This window comes from Rattus norvegicus, chromosome 5 (genome assembly GCF_036323735.1).
Source record: "Rattus norvegicus strain BN/NHsdMcwi chromosome 5, GRCr8, whole genome shotgun sequence".
Taxonomy (NCBI): Eukaryota; Metazoa; Chordata; class Mammalia; order Rodentia; family Muridae; genus Rattus; species Rattus norvegicus.
Window position 1 is genome coordinate 123,050,001 of NC_086023.1, and position 16,661 is coordinate 123,066,661.

Sequence of the window (16,661 nt, forward strand, 5' to 3'; positions counted from 1 at the left end):
TTAGCAATTGTTCATATCTTACTTACAGTGTCCCAATCAACAGCCGTGAACTAGATCAACGTGAGGCCTTGTCGAAGGCCCCTAAGTTGTGACTGTAGGGCTATAGAACCACCAACAATGTGTTCATAGTTTCCTTGTTTCTTATGCCCAATGGATATTGGGTGGGGACACAAAAATATTAGCCTTATCAATAGTTACACGGGTCTATTTGCTCATGTTATGGGGATTGGTGCAAGCCTGGGTTCTGTAGAGGATTTGTTAGAGTGGCTTACAGGCTGTGGTCCAGGCTAGTCCAATAGTGGCTGTCCAAGAATCCAGCAGTTGTTTAATCTGCAAGGCTGTACGTCTCGGCAGGTCTTCATTATTTACCAGAAGCACAAGTGGGTTCTAATGCCAGCGAAGGGATGGACTTGCCAGTGAGAGTGAGAACAAGCAGGCAGAGAGCAAAGCCTCCTTCTTCCATGCCCCTCCTATAGGGCCAGCAGAAGACATTCCAACTCTTAAATGACTTAATCAAGGGAAGTCCCTCGCAGGTGTATCCAGCTGTGTGGGTTTTGGTTAATTCCAGATGTGGTCAACTAGACAAACACGAATAATCATCACAACGGTTAACCTTTATCAACACCTTGCCGGGACATTAAAAAAATCACGTAGGAGACAGCTGTCGGCCTGTCTGTGTGAACATTTCCAGGGATGTTTAACTTTGGATCATCTTGAATGTGGGTGGCACCACCACTTGGGCTCGAAAGAACAAAGCAAAACTCTGTTTCCTATGGAAGGAGTCCCAGCCGCGTGCTAATGCTGCCGCGTGAACTCTGCTATGTCTTCCGGCTGTGATGGGCAGTATCTTCTTAAACAGTAAGCCAAAAGTTAAACCCTTTCTTTCTCCTGTAAGTCCTTTTGGCAAGTGTTTCGTCATGGCCACAAGAGAAGTAACTAATCCCACTGTGAAGCTGTAGCCAGAAGAGCCACTGCGATTTAAATCACGTACCGGGAAAGGCCTATAATAATACTCTTTCTTTAAGGTCCCGTTATCTTTGTGCCTAAGCCAAACACGTGAGCTGAATGAGAGATGTGCTGGAAGCCGTCCTGCCTGGTTGATTAAAGCCCCTTGGTGGTAATGCTAATCCGTATCCTCTGAGGAGGGTGCAGTTGCCTTTGGTCTGTTGTCTCTGTCACCCACAGGATCCACTCTTGTGTAGTACAGTCCGTGGGTTTTGAGAAAAGTGACTGACATGTATTTCCCATTATGGTATTGTTCATAATCGTCTCATTGTCCTGAAAGCCTGCCCTCGGGCTCTTCATCCCTCAATTGCCCTTACCCCTGACAATTCTTCTTCCCGCTGTCTACAGTTTTGCCTTTCTGAGGATGTTTTATCTGAGGATGTTGGAATCACAGCTCGTGCCATCTTCAGACTGTGTTTGTTTACAAGGCAATAGGCTTGCAGGCTTCCACTCTGTCTAGCCGCAACGTAATGACTCAGCACGAAACAACATCTGTACCTCAGTCTATCCATTTACCTAGCGTTGGAAATCTTGTTTACTTTCAAATTTGAGGAGTTATGAAAAGAGTTCCCATGAACACTGTGTATAGGGCTTCTCGATGAGTGTGGGTATAAATCCTCTGCTCATCAGAGGATCTACCACTTTACAGTAAGAGTGTGCTAACTGTATGACAGTCGAGCTGTTTGCAGACTGGATGTACCAGTGTGCATTCCCACCGGCTGTGCATGAGCTCTTGTCCCATATCTTCACCAGCATTTGTCATGGCTGTGTGTCTGAGATCCAGACATTCTAATGAGCATGTTGGGGTACCTACCTCACACTTGTTTTAATTTGTAATTCCCCGACGAAATGTCACACATCGTTTGCTGTGTAGTGCTGTCCTCGGTGAGATATCTCTTCATTTCTTTTACTGATTTTTGAGACACAACTTTGCTATGATGGCCCAAGCAATTTTAAACCCCTTTTTGTTTGCTTTCGTCGTTGTTGTTGTTGTTGTTTATTTTATTTTTATGGTTATGGTTATGGGTGTTTTGCCTGTATGTATGTTTGGGTACCTACATGTGTGCTCAAGGCTGTTGGAAACCAGAAGGCATCAGATCTGGACTAGAATTTCAGACAGTTGTGAGCTACAATATAAGTGCTGGGAATTGATGTAAACCTGGGCCCTTTGAAAAAGCAGCCATTGTTCTTACGTGCTGATGTGGGCAGTGGGCTGTGAAAGGAATCCTGATTTCCTGGTCAAGATAGGTCGAAGCCCTGGGAACCCTAAGGGATGACAGGAAGCTTCCCAGTCTCCCAGGAGATCAGGACCCTTTCATGTAGCTATAGCCTCCCCCACAGCCCTCTGTAGAGAGGTTTGAGACAGAGCAGTCATGTGGGGCAATGCCCCAAGCCCCTCCTCCACAGGTGAGAACACGGACCACAGGCTCAAGACAGATCAGTTATGTAGAAGCAGGACCACACCCCCAAATATGTAGATGAGGACTTCCCAAGCTCTCAGGCCAAACCAATAGGAAGTACCTGCTGTCAGACACTGACCGGTCCAAAACTGTATTTAAGAATCATGCCCAGAAGGATTAAAGGTGTGCAGGAATTACTCCTTTCTCTGAGAACTTCTGTCATAAGAGCTCTAACACCACCCCATGGGGAAGAGATCTGCTCTCCTGAAATCGCCAACAGAAGCTCCCCTGGACCCCTCATGGCTAGTCAGACTCCTGCTGGTTGAGCCCAGCCGGACATCCTGTCTTAGTAGACCAGCACCAGCAGCAGAGGGAGCAGTTCCCCCTCCCTGCCCGGAGTTCTCTCCATTTTTACCTGAATGCGCACCTAGCTGGATCAGAGATCTCCGTGGAAAGCCTCCAGCATGAAGGGCCACATGCTGGGCCATCTCCAGCCCCAGACTTGGTGCTTCTGCCTTAGCCTACAGGGTGCTAGGACGGACGAACACCACATCAAGCTTCTCATTTAAGCCATGCGTTTATGGAGTTGGTGTTTCCTGTTGTTATTTTTAGACTAGGTCTCAGGTAGCCCAGCCTAGCATTGAACTCCTGACCTTCTTGTCTATACCTTGTGAGTGTGGGATTACCGGCACATGGCATGATGCTCAGAAAGCTGTATTGTTAAGTCCGAAGACAACTTTGTACATTTTTAGATAGCAACCATTTATCAGATGTGTCTTCTATGAATATTTTCTCCAGTGATTTGTCTTTTTATTCTCTCTGTGATGTGTTTGCTAAAGAAGTCTAGCTCATTCATTATTTTTTGATATATTGTGTTTAGGGGGTTTTACTTTAAATAACATTTAACAGCCAAGGCTACTGTTTTATTTATGTTATTTTCTAGGAATTTTGCATTTTATATTGGAGTCTATAATCTATTTCAGTTTTTTTTTAATGGATTCTAAGGCCTGTGGTTAGATGTACTTTCTGGTATGTGGTAGCTTGTTTTCTAAGAAGACTGTCTTTTTTTTTTTCTCTTGTTATTGCCTTTTCCAAAGACCAGTGGACTATTTAGATCAGTCCGCTTGTGAGATGTCTAGGTTGCTAAGTCATCCATTCGTTGATCTTCTCACCGACATCACACAATCTTAACTACTATAGTTGACATTACGTCGTAAAGTCTCAATTCTTCAACTTTGTCCTGCTTCTTCAATAACCTGCTGAATGTTCTGGGTTCCATGGTTCCTAACATGCCCTGACCTCTCTCTGGACCGGTGCCTTTCCTGTGGGCTCCCTTTGTTCTTTTGACATTGTTGGTACTCAGTAGTTACAACTGCACACTCCCTTCCTTTTACTCAATTCAAACACTCTGTTCCTCCTTAAAATTGTTCTTTTGTATCTACAAGGACTAAACACAGAACACCATCAGGAACAGTAAGATGGCTCAGATGGTAAAGACACTTGTCACCAAGCCAGGAAACCTAGCTTCATTCCCTGAGAGAGCTGACCCCATAAAAGCTGTCCTCTGACCTTCACCTGTGTGCCCTGGCACATCCCATGCAGCCTGTCACATCATGGAGGGAGGGAGGTGGGGGGGCGGACAGAGAGACAGAGACAGAGAGACAGGGAGAGACGGAGAGAGAAAGAGAGGGAGAGACGGAGAGAGAGAAAGAGAGAGAACTAAATTTTAGTATATGCAAAAGACCTAGTTAAACACTAAATGAAAAGGACACAATGAACCACAATGCCAAAATGAACCACATGGGTAAGTATTCAGTATTAATAATCATTAGGATAATATTAAAAGGATTACATCTCTCCCTCTCTAACTGTCTCTCTGTCTCTGTGTTTGTGTGTGCGTGTGTGTGTGCGTGTGTGTACCAATGAGTTTAATTACAGTTGTTTACATGGGCAAGGGGTTGTTTACAGACGTATGGTCAGCATCCCAATAGTTATGTGAATGAAGATAATCTGCCTACCTCCCTAGATCTATATTTGCCTATAGATCTTAGTGAAGGACCGGACCTCATGCTTCCTTCCTCCTTGTAACAGACAACTGCTATTTGGGAAAGGGGAAGTGATCAATGGGTGTGGGACAACAGAGGGTAATGGAGGTAAATATGATAAAAATATATACATATATAAAATATAATAAAAGATGTAATATATAAAACATGCTAATCCAACTTTTTAAAAAAAATATTGCCAGTGTCAAGAATTAACATTTGGAGTACCTAGGACACTTTTATACTGTTTATGGGAATATAAGACATTATAACTCTTTGGGAAAATATTTCACAGTTCCTAAAATAAAACTGAACATACATCTACCTGAAGACCCAGGACTAGTCATGTTCACACACAAAAAAAAAAAAACCCAAAAAACCAAACCAAAACAAAACAAAACAAAAAAAACAAAACCTGAAATGCATCTGCCAAAGGACTCACTTAGAAACCTCAAGCTAACACTAGAGCGCGTCACTAGAAGGAAATTAACTGTTCCCATCCACCAATCCAGCTGAAGCTCAGCCTCGGGAACACTGAGCAAAGGAACCTAAACTCACGTTTATTTTAATTTTTTATTATTGAATTTATTATTTGCATGTGTGTGTGCGTTGATTATGTGTATATTGTGTATGGACACGTGCGTAGAAGCCAGATGATTTGCAAGAGTGAGTTTTCTCGACCATGTGTTTCCCTGGGAATCAAACTCAGGCTAGCAGGCTGGGTGGTAAGTGCCTTTACCTGCTGAGTCATCCCACGGGCTCAAAAAATAATATTTATTGTGTGAATACACTTACCTCATGTACCAGAGCTAGGAAGGTTAACTTGTGGTTACAGACAAAGCCCACAGTTTCCTAGGGGGTGGGTAATGTTTACACGCAACCAACACAAGACATTCTTCAAGGTTCACAGGTATATTTCTATGTTGATCAGGGTTATTTACAGGGTTATAACTTTCTTAATGTAAGTATATTAAAAACATGGTTTAAATATAGACATGCCACTTCCTGTAAATATTATCTCATTAAAGTTTTTGTTCTGTTATTTTAATTAGTAAACAAGTAGTGTACTGACAGTTTAGCTTTGTAAATACCATTATTTATAACACTTTAGATTGCGACTATACAACTCTTTAGGCATACAGAGTTCATGAAAATTGGGGCTACCACAGGAAAAGATAATACCAAGAAACCAAAGTTGACTGCCAAACAAATTTCAGTGGTTTATGAATTCCAAAGCACCTCAAAACGACCCAATGACATTCTCTGCCCAGACTGCAGACATCTGGAATAATACACTCTGAGACGTGTTGCTTCCCCTAAGCAATGGAAGGCGCTAACATTTAGAGCATTCAATGGCTGTGACTTCGACTCAAATGCCTCATTCCGTAACCGTTACAGGCTTCACTTTATATATGTGCTGAAAGGCTGAATTAATCAAAAAACAAAAACAAAAAACAAAACAAAAAAAAAAACCCAAAAACACTCACTCAGGGTCTGGAAGTATAGCTCAGAGGGAGAACATGTACAGGGTCCAGGGGTTCCAACCTGAGAAAGCCAGAAAACTAAAAAACAAATCTGTAAAGAGCAGAAACAAAATATTCTGTGAACACGTAGCAGTGATGATGGGTTGAATATCCCTGTCATCTAATTAGGGAGGAGGCTCAAACAGCCGGAACCTGAGGACTCGATGGCATTGTAAAAGAGGGAGGACCAAACACGAGAAGCACTATAAAAAAAAAAACCAAGGGCCTGATCTGATGTAGAAACAAAGACCAAATGAGAACGTAGAGGTTTTGTCAGTCTCGCCTTTGAGGGACACTCCTGTGGATTCCCTAGTCCAGACTCTAGGGCTACCCTACCCGCATGTCTCGTGGTGGTTAGTAAATGGTTAAACATGCATAGGTGACTACTAGTGTGGAGATTATGTTTAGAAATATTTAATGGTACAATTAATTGCTTTAATTACTTGAGTTTGTCTAAGCGTGATTACTTAACATGAATACCTTTGTAAATAGGGAGTTGACGGTAGGCTGCGAGCTTCGGCTGAAACACATTTTCCATTAGAACCCTTTCCATGTAAAATAAGTCCTGATGAAGCTTATCGGACTTCAGTATCTTCTCTGAGTTGTCTTCTTCATCCTCGTGACTTTTAGCCAGAATTACACTTTCTATGTCCATTAGGGAACTGCTTTCGCTGTCTGTAAATATAAATACGACTCACTCACAAAAAAGCCAAGTAGCAGCAGGTGGTTCGCACAGTTTAAAGATCTTTTTTTGAATTATGTTTTATAATTTCTGTCTTCCATTCCCAACACCTTTAATAGCATTTATTAAATCTTACATGCACAAAGAAAACACGAGAATATAAAACTCTCGGAACGCTTCTCATCCACCAAGAAAATGCACTTTTCCCCTGAGGATAAACGGTAATCATCTCGAGGTGATATGCACACATCTGCCTATTTTCTGTTAATTTATCAGAAAACTACAATTTAGGTGACTGGCAAGATAGCTCAGTTGGTGAAGTTCTTGCCTTGCAAGTATTGGGACCTGAGTTCAATACCCAGAACCTCTGTAGAAAGCTGGGTGCCATAGCTGCAATCCTAGCACTAGAGAGAGAGACAGGGGGATTCCCAGGACTCACAGGCTAGCCAGCCTAACCTGGTGGTCCAGTCCCACCGCCTAATGAGAGACTCTACCTCAAAAAACAAGGAAGACAGTGTGTGTGGAACAATGATATCAGAGGTTATCCTCGGACTTCTACACGCATGCATCCACATGTATGGGCACTCAAAACTCACATTTATATCTTTGAACATTTGTGTACATAGGCCAAAACATTAAATAAGATCACTACTATTAGGTAATTTATAAAGACAAGAAGTGTATTTCTTATAGTTCCAAAGGCTGGGAAGGTCCAAGCCAAGAAGCTCCAGCTCGTGGGGGGCCTCCCGCTGTCCCTCACATGATGGGAGGGAGCATGACACGGGCAGAACCGTGAAGCATGAAAGCTCAATCGTGTTCTCTTATGAAAGCAGTCATCTGAAATGGGGGCCCTAGTCTCACGATGCCGTCCAGTTCCACTTACTTTCCCAAAGCTCGCTTGTAGATACCATGAACATACACATTTCTGAATTAAATTTCCAGCAAATGAACTTTGGGGCAGCGGGCACATTTGAATCACAGCAGTAATTCTCTGTACTTTTCTATTTACAATGAAATAAAATGATTATCAATCTTCAAAGATCTGACTTGACATCTCTCTCTCTCTCTTTTTCTCTCTCTCTCTCTCTCTCTCTCTCTCTGTGTGTGTGTGTGTGTGTGTGTGTGTGTGTGTGTGTGTGTGCATTTATTCTTAATTAGTTTTGTGGCTGCTATAGAAAACTCCATGGCTTAAACCATGCAGTTTGATTATCCTGAAGTTCTGCTTCTTGGAGGGTGTCACTTGTGTCGTTGGATTGTTTAGACTGGGCAACAATATTATCTGGGACAATCTTCCAGTTTGGAGATGAGTCTGTAATCATGTCTGATAAAAAATTCTTTCCTCCACTGTATGGTAATATATCACAGATTTGGAGGGCTGTGTATCAACTTGGGGAACAGTGATGTCTAATTTTGGTTATCAAATTGGCTGAGTCTGGAGTCAACTAAAACATAAGCTGCTAGGCACTCCTGTGAGAATTTCTCAGATTATTTGAAGCAGGAAGACCCACCATAAATGTAGGTGGAGATCTTGGTGGCAGCCCAGATAAAACGACATAAAAGAGAACTTCGCTTTTTCGCTTGCTTGCCCACATTCTTGTTGGCACGTTCATGTACCCTATTACTAAGACATTACTTCAAAATTAGAAACATCTAAAGGACTTCTACAGGAGTCCAATATAAACTAAAGATCACCCAGGAAACCTCCGTGGATCCTGCACCACCAGATTGGGACTGTTGAGCCATCATAGGCTGAACAACTAATGCAGTCAGCCTCTCCATTGTGTGACAGCTATTGTTAGACCACTTGGACCATATCCTTTAAGTTAGTCTAATAACTAACTTCTATCTCTGTCTTTATATCTACATAGTGAAGGTTTGAATGAGAACAGTCAGAGAAAGAGAGAGAGAGAGAGAGAGAGAGAGAGAGAGAGAGAGAGAGATTTATATAGAAGATAAGCAGAGCCCTTGAAAGCAGAAGAGAAGTGCGATTATTCATTCAGGATCCTGGGAACTCAAGGGATAGCACAATGGTGACTTGTATATTCAAGACACTGCAAACAAAGACAGTTACTTGGCAACACACTGAACACACAGAAATGCCCACAAGAGGCCTGCTCATCTTGTTTAGAGTCAAGAAGCAGCTTTAACAAAGCTGTTAGAGGACAGTCAGTCAACTCCAGCAGCTCTGCAGAAGAACTGGGGGTAAGCACAAGGCCAGGTGACAGCCAGGCTTCCACCCTCACCAAGAGGCCTTGACATCATTCAGAGAAGCTAGAGCTGAGGACCAGAATTTTCATCTCTGCTATGCACGAGAATGCCAGATACGCCCACTGGGGAGGCTGAGACATCTCAGACAGCAAGCATTCAGGGTTTCCCTTCAGCCCACTGGAGTTGACAGGAATCAGGACTTATACCACTGCCCAGCAGGAATGACCACAGCCTCTGCTTTGTCATGTCCATGATGCTGTATGTGGTTGAGTTGGTAACAGGCAATCCTACACAAAAGGATAAAGAGAGCTGAAGTTTCCAGCAGAGGTCAGCAGTCATGTCCCTCAGGAGCCACAGAGTGGGCTAAAAGCCCTGGTCTTCTGCTGGGTCTGGTGGAACATGCTTATCGTCCAAGCACTCAGGAGGAAGACCAGTAAGTTCAGGATACCTGCACTGTGCAGTGAGCACCTGTCTCAAAATCCCTGGACTTCTCTACTGCTGATTGGCAGTCATGAGACAGTAACTCCTACTGTCCGACACATGCACTATCAAAGCCTAGAAAAATGGAAGCTTTCTATCTAGATTCCAATTGAAAGTCACTCCCTGAACCAAGAACAAAGAAAAATCTCAAATACAAAAGACGATCATCAGTAGACATGAACACCAAGATGAGGGACTAGAATTAACTAACAAAGAATTTACAGAGGCCATCATAAAAAGAAAAAAAAACAACTTTGCCAGGGCTTATGAATATCCTTGGAACAACTAAAAGCATCATCCAAAGAAGAGAACATTGCAATGAAACAAAAAACTTACAGGACTGAAACACTCAGAACATAAATTTCAATTAATGGGTTAAATGAAAAAAAAAACCCTGGGGCTTTTGTTTTATTTATTTATTTATTTATTTATTTACTTATTTATTGACAGGGTATCTCTATGTAGCCCTGGCTGTCCTCAAACTCATTATATAGGCTGGCCAACCCTAACTCATAGAGATCTGACTGCCTCTGCCTCTGAGTGCTGAGATTAAAGACAGGCACCACCACATCTGGCTCATAAAAACAAACAGCAGCAAGCTAACTTAAAAGCAAGTGGAGAGAAGGCTCAGTGGCTAAAGTTCATACTGCTTTTACAGAAGACCAAACTCAAGTGTGGCTCCTACAGCTCTCTGTGTAACTGCCTGTGACTCTATCTGGAGGAGATGAAAAGTCCTCTTCCGGACTCCTACAGCACTGTATTCATCTGCATAGCCCTCAGTGCCATGCATATGTATAATTTAAAATAAAATAATTTTTAAACCAAGGAGAATAGACTCAGAATAAAAATAATGAAGAGAGCCTCAGGGACCTGTGAGATTATCATGTTCAGGTGAGTAGCCTATCAAAGAGGGAAGAGATTGTCACTGGAAAGTGCGCCTGAAAATGGTAGTTGAAAAGGCACAGAACTTAACAAAGAACAAATGGACTAAAGAAGCTGAAGGAGCCTTGAAGAGAAAGGCTTTAACGATACCCACCAAAGACTTACCATGGATAGACTACCAAAGACTTATCCATAGATGGATATAGACATCTGCACATGCACATACACATTAATATAGACATGTACATATATCCAGGAAGATAAAAGGAAATATTGAAAGCAGCGACGGAAGGGAAAGATATTTATAGGAAGAAAAATATTTGAATATCAACACACTTTTCATTAGAAACAGGAGATTCTAGAACTTGCATGTTCTCTGAATGCTGGATGAAAAGAACTGTTCGCCCCAGAAATCTGCATTGAAAATATCCAGTAAAAGGAGAAACTGAGGTTCAGTTATCAAAGTGCTTGTTGCAAGCTTGAGGAGTTGAGCTCATGGTGGGAAACCTGGGTACAGGCAGAACTTGGTGGTGCATAACTCAAATCCCTATACTGGGGACACGGAGGCAGGAGGTTCTCTGAGGCCAGCCTGGTCAATATAGTGAGTTCTAGGCTAGCCAGAGTTACATAATGAGACCTTGCCTAAAGGAAGCAGCAGCAGCAGCAGCAGAAGCAGTAAGAGCTAGTGATTTTCACACCAAATTCAGGACAAATCTGTCCCTGACTGGCAAGCCAGTTTAGTCAAATTGTTGAATCCAAAACCACTTAAAAAAAAGTCTTCAAAAAAATGGAGAGTGCCTAAAGAATAAGCCCTTCAGTTGTCCTTTGTCCTCTAAATATAGTATTTGCATGCAGATCCAAGCACACACAATACACAGGTAGACACAGATAAAGTGTGTTTACTAATGAGATACTTCTAATCAAAGAGTTACATTGTCTTATGCAGTTCTAAACATCTAAACGACCTTGATATCTAGAAGAAATATACAAGGCGATCATAGAGAAGGGATGGAGTGCTGGGCATGGTCACCCGTGCCTACCTATAAAGCCAGGGCTCAGGAGGCAGAGGCAGGAAGACCACAGCAAGTTCCAGGTCAGCCTCATACACCTCACAGGCTCAAGGCAAGCCACGGTACATAACAAAAGCTGGCCTCAAAAACCCAAAAGCACCTCCCAACATGAAAGTTGAAAGACAGAGAGGTAATCTTTACTTGAACTAGTAACACGTGGACATCAGTGGACTTTGCAAAGTTATGTGTATATAATACAATATGCAGATAAGTAGCTAAGTGAACAGATGCACAAATGTCAAATGAAGAACAGACATACAGACATACACATATGTCCTTAAGTTAAAAGGTGACTTAAAAAGGATTAACTTGCAAGAAGGCAGAAAAAAAAAACCAACACCACCAACAACAAAACCAAAAATAACAACAAAAATATAAAAATGAAACAAAACCAGAAAACAAATAATGGAAGATTTAATGTTCTAAAGATGACAATCTAGAGGCAGCCAGCCCTAGCACTCTGCAGCAAACAACAAGAAGACTATCTCAAATGGGGTGGAAGGTGAAGGGCCACTCCCAAGTTTGTCCTCTGACGTCCATTTATACCGGTGTAGTGCACACATACATAAACTCGAACACTCACACAATACACCAACCTGTATGCATACATGGGAAAAATTTAGAAAGAGAGAGAAAGCCAAGATGCACTAGAGAAAAACACGAAAACAAGACTGGATGTAAAAAATAAAAATTCGGCCGCCGCAGAGAGTCCTTGGGCAGCACCCCGCGAGCAAACTTGAGCCTCAGGACCACAGGTAAGACCAACTTGCCTGCTGCAAGAGAGCTGCCTGGTGAGATCGGGACACACAGAGGCAGAGTTCATCTAGGACCGGGCACGTCCTGTGTTTGCCAGAGGTCCCACTCCTGGGGATCCCGGCCCGCAGCAGCTCTCTGCTCCCAGACCCCTTGGGAAAGAGACCTCACCGCCTGGTCAGGTGGGCACTCCTGAGGCTGCAGAGCGGAAGAGACCACCAACACTGCCCACCCCTGCCCACATCCCTGGCCCAAGAGGAAACTGTATAAGGCCTCTGGGCTCCCGTCGGGGAGGGCCCAGGAGCGGCAGGACCCCTGCCTGAGACACTGCCGGAACCTGAGGGAAACAGACCGGATAAACAGTTCTCTGCACCCAAATCCCGTGGGAGGGAGAGCTGAACCTTCAGAGAGGCAGACAAGCCTGGGAAACCAGAAGAGACTGCTCTCTGTGCCCTCATCTCGGACGCCAGAGGAAAACACCAAAGGCCATCTGGAACCCTGGTGCACTGAAGCTCCCGGAAGGGGCGGCACAGGTCTTCCTGGTTGCTGCCGCTGCAGAGAGCCCGTGGGCAGCACCCCACGAGCGAACGTGAGCCTCGGGACCACAGGTAAGACCAACTTTTCTGCTGCAAGAAAGCTGCCTGGTGAACTCAAGACACAGGCCCACAGGAACAGCTGAAGACCTGTAGAGAGGAAAAACTACACGCCCGAAAGCAGAACACTCTGTCCCCATAACTGACTGAAAGAGAGGAAAACAGGTCTACAGCACTCCTGACACACAGGCTTATGGGACAGTCTAGCCACTGTCAGAAATAGCAGAACAAAGTAACACTAGAGATAATCTGATGGCGAGAGGCAAGCGCAGGAACCCAAGCAACAGAAACCAAGACTACATGGCATCATCGGAGCCCAATTCTCCCACCAAAACAAACATGGAATATCCAAACACACCAGAAAAGCAAGATCTAGTTTCAAAATCATATTTGATCATGATGCTGGAGGACTTCAAGAAGGACGTGAAGAACTCCCTTAGAGAACAAGTAGAAGCCTACAGAGAGGAATCGCAAAAATCCCTGAAAGAATTCCAGGAAAACACAATCAAACAGTTGAAGGAATTAAAAATGGAAATAGAAGCAATCAAGAAAGAACACATGGAAACAACCCTGGATATAGAAAACCAAAAGAAGAGACAAGGAGCTGTAGATACAAGCTTCACCAACAGAATACAAGAGATGGAAGAGAGAATCTCAGGAGCAGAAGATTCCCTAGAAATCATTGACTCAACTGTCAAAGATAATGTAAAGCAGAAAAAGCTACTGGTCCAAAACATACAGGAAATCCAGGACTCAATGAGAAGATCAAACCTAAGGATAATAGGTATAGAAGAGAGTGAAGACTCCCAGCTCAAAGGACCAGTAAATATCTTCAACAAAATCATAGAAGAAAACTTCCCTAACCTAAAAAAAGAGATACCCATAGGCATACAAGAAGCCTACAGAACTCCAAATAGATTGGACCAGAAAAGAAACACCTCCCGTCACATAATAGTCAAAACACCAAACGCACAAAATAAAGAAAGAATATTAAAAGCAGTAAGGGGAAAAGGTCAAGTAACATATAAAGGCAGACCTATCAGAATCACACCAGACTTCTCGCCAGAAACTATGAAGGCCAGAAGATCCTGGACTGATGTCATACAGACCCTAAGAGAACACAAATGCCAGCCCAGGTTACTGTATCCTGCAAAACACTCAATTAACATAGATGGAGAAAACAAGATATTCCATGACAAAACCAAATTTAAACAATATCTTTCTACAAATCCAGCACTACAAAGGATAATAAATGGTAAAGCCCAACATAAGGAGGCAAGCTATACCCTAGAAGAAGCAAGAAACTAATCGTCTTGGCAACAAAACAAAGAGAATGAAAGCACACAAACATAACCTCACATCCAAATATGAATATAACGGGAAGCAATAATCACTATTCCTTAATATCTCTCAACATCAATGGCCTCAACTCCACAATAAAAAGACATAGATTAACAAACTGGATACGCAACGAGGACCCTGCATTCTGCTGCCTACAGGAAACACACCTCAGAGACAAAGACAGACATTACCTCAGAGTGAAAGGCTGGAAAACAACTTTCCAAGCAAATGGTCAGAAGAAGCAAGCTGGAGTAGCCATTCTAATATCAAATAAAATCAATTTTCAACTAAAAGTCATCAAAAAAGATAAGGAAGGACACTTCATATTCATCAAAGGAAAAATCCACCAAGATGAACTCTCAATCCTAAATATCTATGCCCCAAATACAAGGGCACCTACATATGTAAAAGAAACCTTACTAAAGCTCAAAACACACATTGCACCTCACACAATAATAGTGGGAGATTTCAACACCCCACTCTCATCAATGGACAGATCATGGAAACAGAAATTAAACAGAGATGTAGACAGACTAAGAGAAGTCATGAGCCAAATGGACTTAACGGATAGTTATAGAACATTCTATCCTAAAGCAAAAGGATATACCTTCTTCTCAGCTCCTCATGGTACTTTCTCCAAAATTGACCATATAATTGGTCAAAAAACGGGCCTCAACAGGTACAGAAAGATAGAAATAATCCCATGCGTGCTATCGGATTACCACGGCCTAAAACTGGTCTTCAATAACAATCAAGGAAGAATGCCCACATATACTTGGAAATTGAACAATGCTCTACTCAATGATAACCTGGTCAAGGAAGAAATAAAGAAAGAAATTAAAAACTTTTTAGAATTTAATGAAAATGAAGGTACAACATACCCAAACTTATGGGACACAATGAAAGCTGTGCTAAGAGGAAAACTCATAGCGCTGAGTGCCTGCAGAAAGAAACAGGAAAGAGCATATGTCAGCAGCTTGACAGCACACCTAAAAGCTCTAGAACAAAAAGAAGCACATACACCCAGGAGGAGTAGAAGGCAGGAAATAATCAAACTCAGAGCAGAAATCAACCAAGTAGAAACAAAAAGGACCATAGAAAGAATCAACAGAACCAAAAGTTGGTTCTTTGAGAAAATCAACAAGATAGATAAACCCTTAGCCAGACTAACGAGAGGACACAGAGAGTGCGTCCAAATTAACAAAATCAGAAATGAAAAGGGAGACATAACAACAGATTCAGAGGAAATTCAAAAAATCATCAGATCTTACTATAAAAACCTATATTCAACAAAACTTGAAAATCTTCAGGAAATGGACAATTTCCTAGACAGATACCAGGTACCAAAGTTAAATCAGGAGCAGATAAACCAGTTAAACAACCCCATAACTCCTAAGGAAATAAAAGCAGTCATTAAAGGTCTCCCAACCAAAAAGAGCCCAGGTCCAGATGGGTTTAGTGCAGAATTCTATCAAACCTTCATAGAAGACCTCATACCAATATTATCCAAACTATTCCACAAAATTGAAACAGATGGATCACTCCCGAATTCCTTCTATGAAGCCACAATTACTCTTATACCTAAACCACACAAAGACACAACAAAGAAAGAGAACTTCAGACCAATTTCCCTTATGAATATCGACGCAAAAATACTCAACAAAATTCTGGCAAACCGAATCCAAGAGCACATCAAAACAATCATCCACCATGACCAAGTAGGCTTCATCCCAGGCATGCAGGGATGGTTTAATATACGGAAAACCATCAACGTGATCCATTATATAAACAAACTGAAAGAACAAAACCACATGATCATTTCATTAGACGCTGAGAAAGCATTTGACAAAATTCAACACCCCTTCATGATAAAAGTCCTGGAAAGAATAAGAATTCAAGGCCCATACCTGAACATAGTAAAAGCCATATACAGCAAACCAGTTGCTAACATTAAACTAAATGGAGAGAAACTTGAAGCAATCCCACTAAAATCAGGGACTAGACAAGGCTGCCCACTCTCTCCCTACTTATTCAATATAGTTCTTGAAGTTCTAGCCAGAGCAATCAGACAACAAAAGGAGGTCAAGGGGATACAGATCGGAAAAGAAGAAGTCAAAATATCACTATTTGCAGATGATATGATAGGATATTTAAGTGATCCCAAAAGTTCCACCAGAGAACTACTAAAGCTGATAGACAACTTCAGCAAAGTGGCTGGGTATAAAATTAACTCAAATAAATCAGTTGCCTTCCTCTATACAAAAGAGAAACAAGCCGAGAAAGAAATTAGGGAAACGACACCCTTCATAATAGACCCAAATAATATAAAGTACCTCGGTGTGACTTTAATAAAGCAAGTAAAAGATCTGTACAATAAGAACTTCAAGACACTGAAGAAGGAAATTGAAGAAGACCTCAGAAGATGGAAAGATCTCCCATGCTCATGGATTGGCAGGATTAATATAGTAAAAATGGCCATTTTACCAAAAGCAATCTACAGATTCAATGCAATCCCCATCAAAATACCAATCCAATTCTTCAAAGAGTTAGACAGAACAATTTGCAAATTCATCTGGAATAACAAAAAACCCAGGATAGCTAAAGCTATCCTCAACAATAAAAGGACTTCAGGGGGAATCACTATCCCTGAACTCAAGCAGTATTACAGAGCAATAGTGA

The 16,661-nt window shown here is 42.1% G+C and overlaps 1 protein-coding gene across 6 annotated transcripts in view; it reads right to left on the reverse strand.

Annotated features, from left to right (window-relative positions):
- Positions 1–16,661, reverse strand: part of Dnai4 (dynein axonemal intermediate chain 4) — an 88,804-nt gene that overhangs the window by 33,521 nt on the left and 38,622 nt on the right. For 5 of the 6 annotated variants that reach the window (NM_001024786.2, XM_063287692.1, XM_063287690.1 and 2 more), the window contains exon 8: positions 6,454–6,648. In NM_001024786.2, the coding sequence (NP_001019957.1) occupies positions 6,454–6,648 (195 nt within the window). Of the gene's footprint in view, positions 1–5,937; positions 6,379–6,453; positions 6,649–16,661 lie in introns of those variants that run through there. The other variant, XM_039109947.2, reaches the window with a different exon arrangement.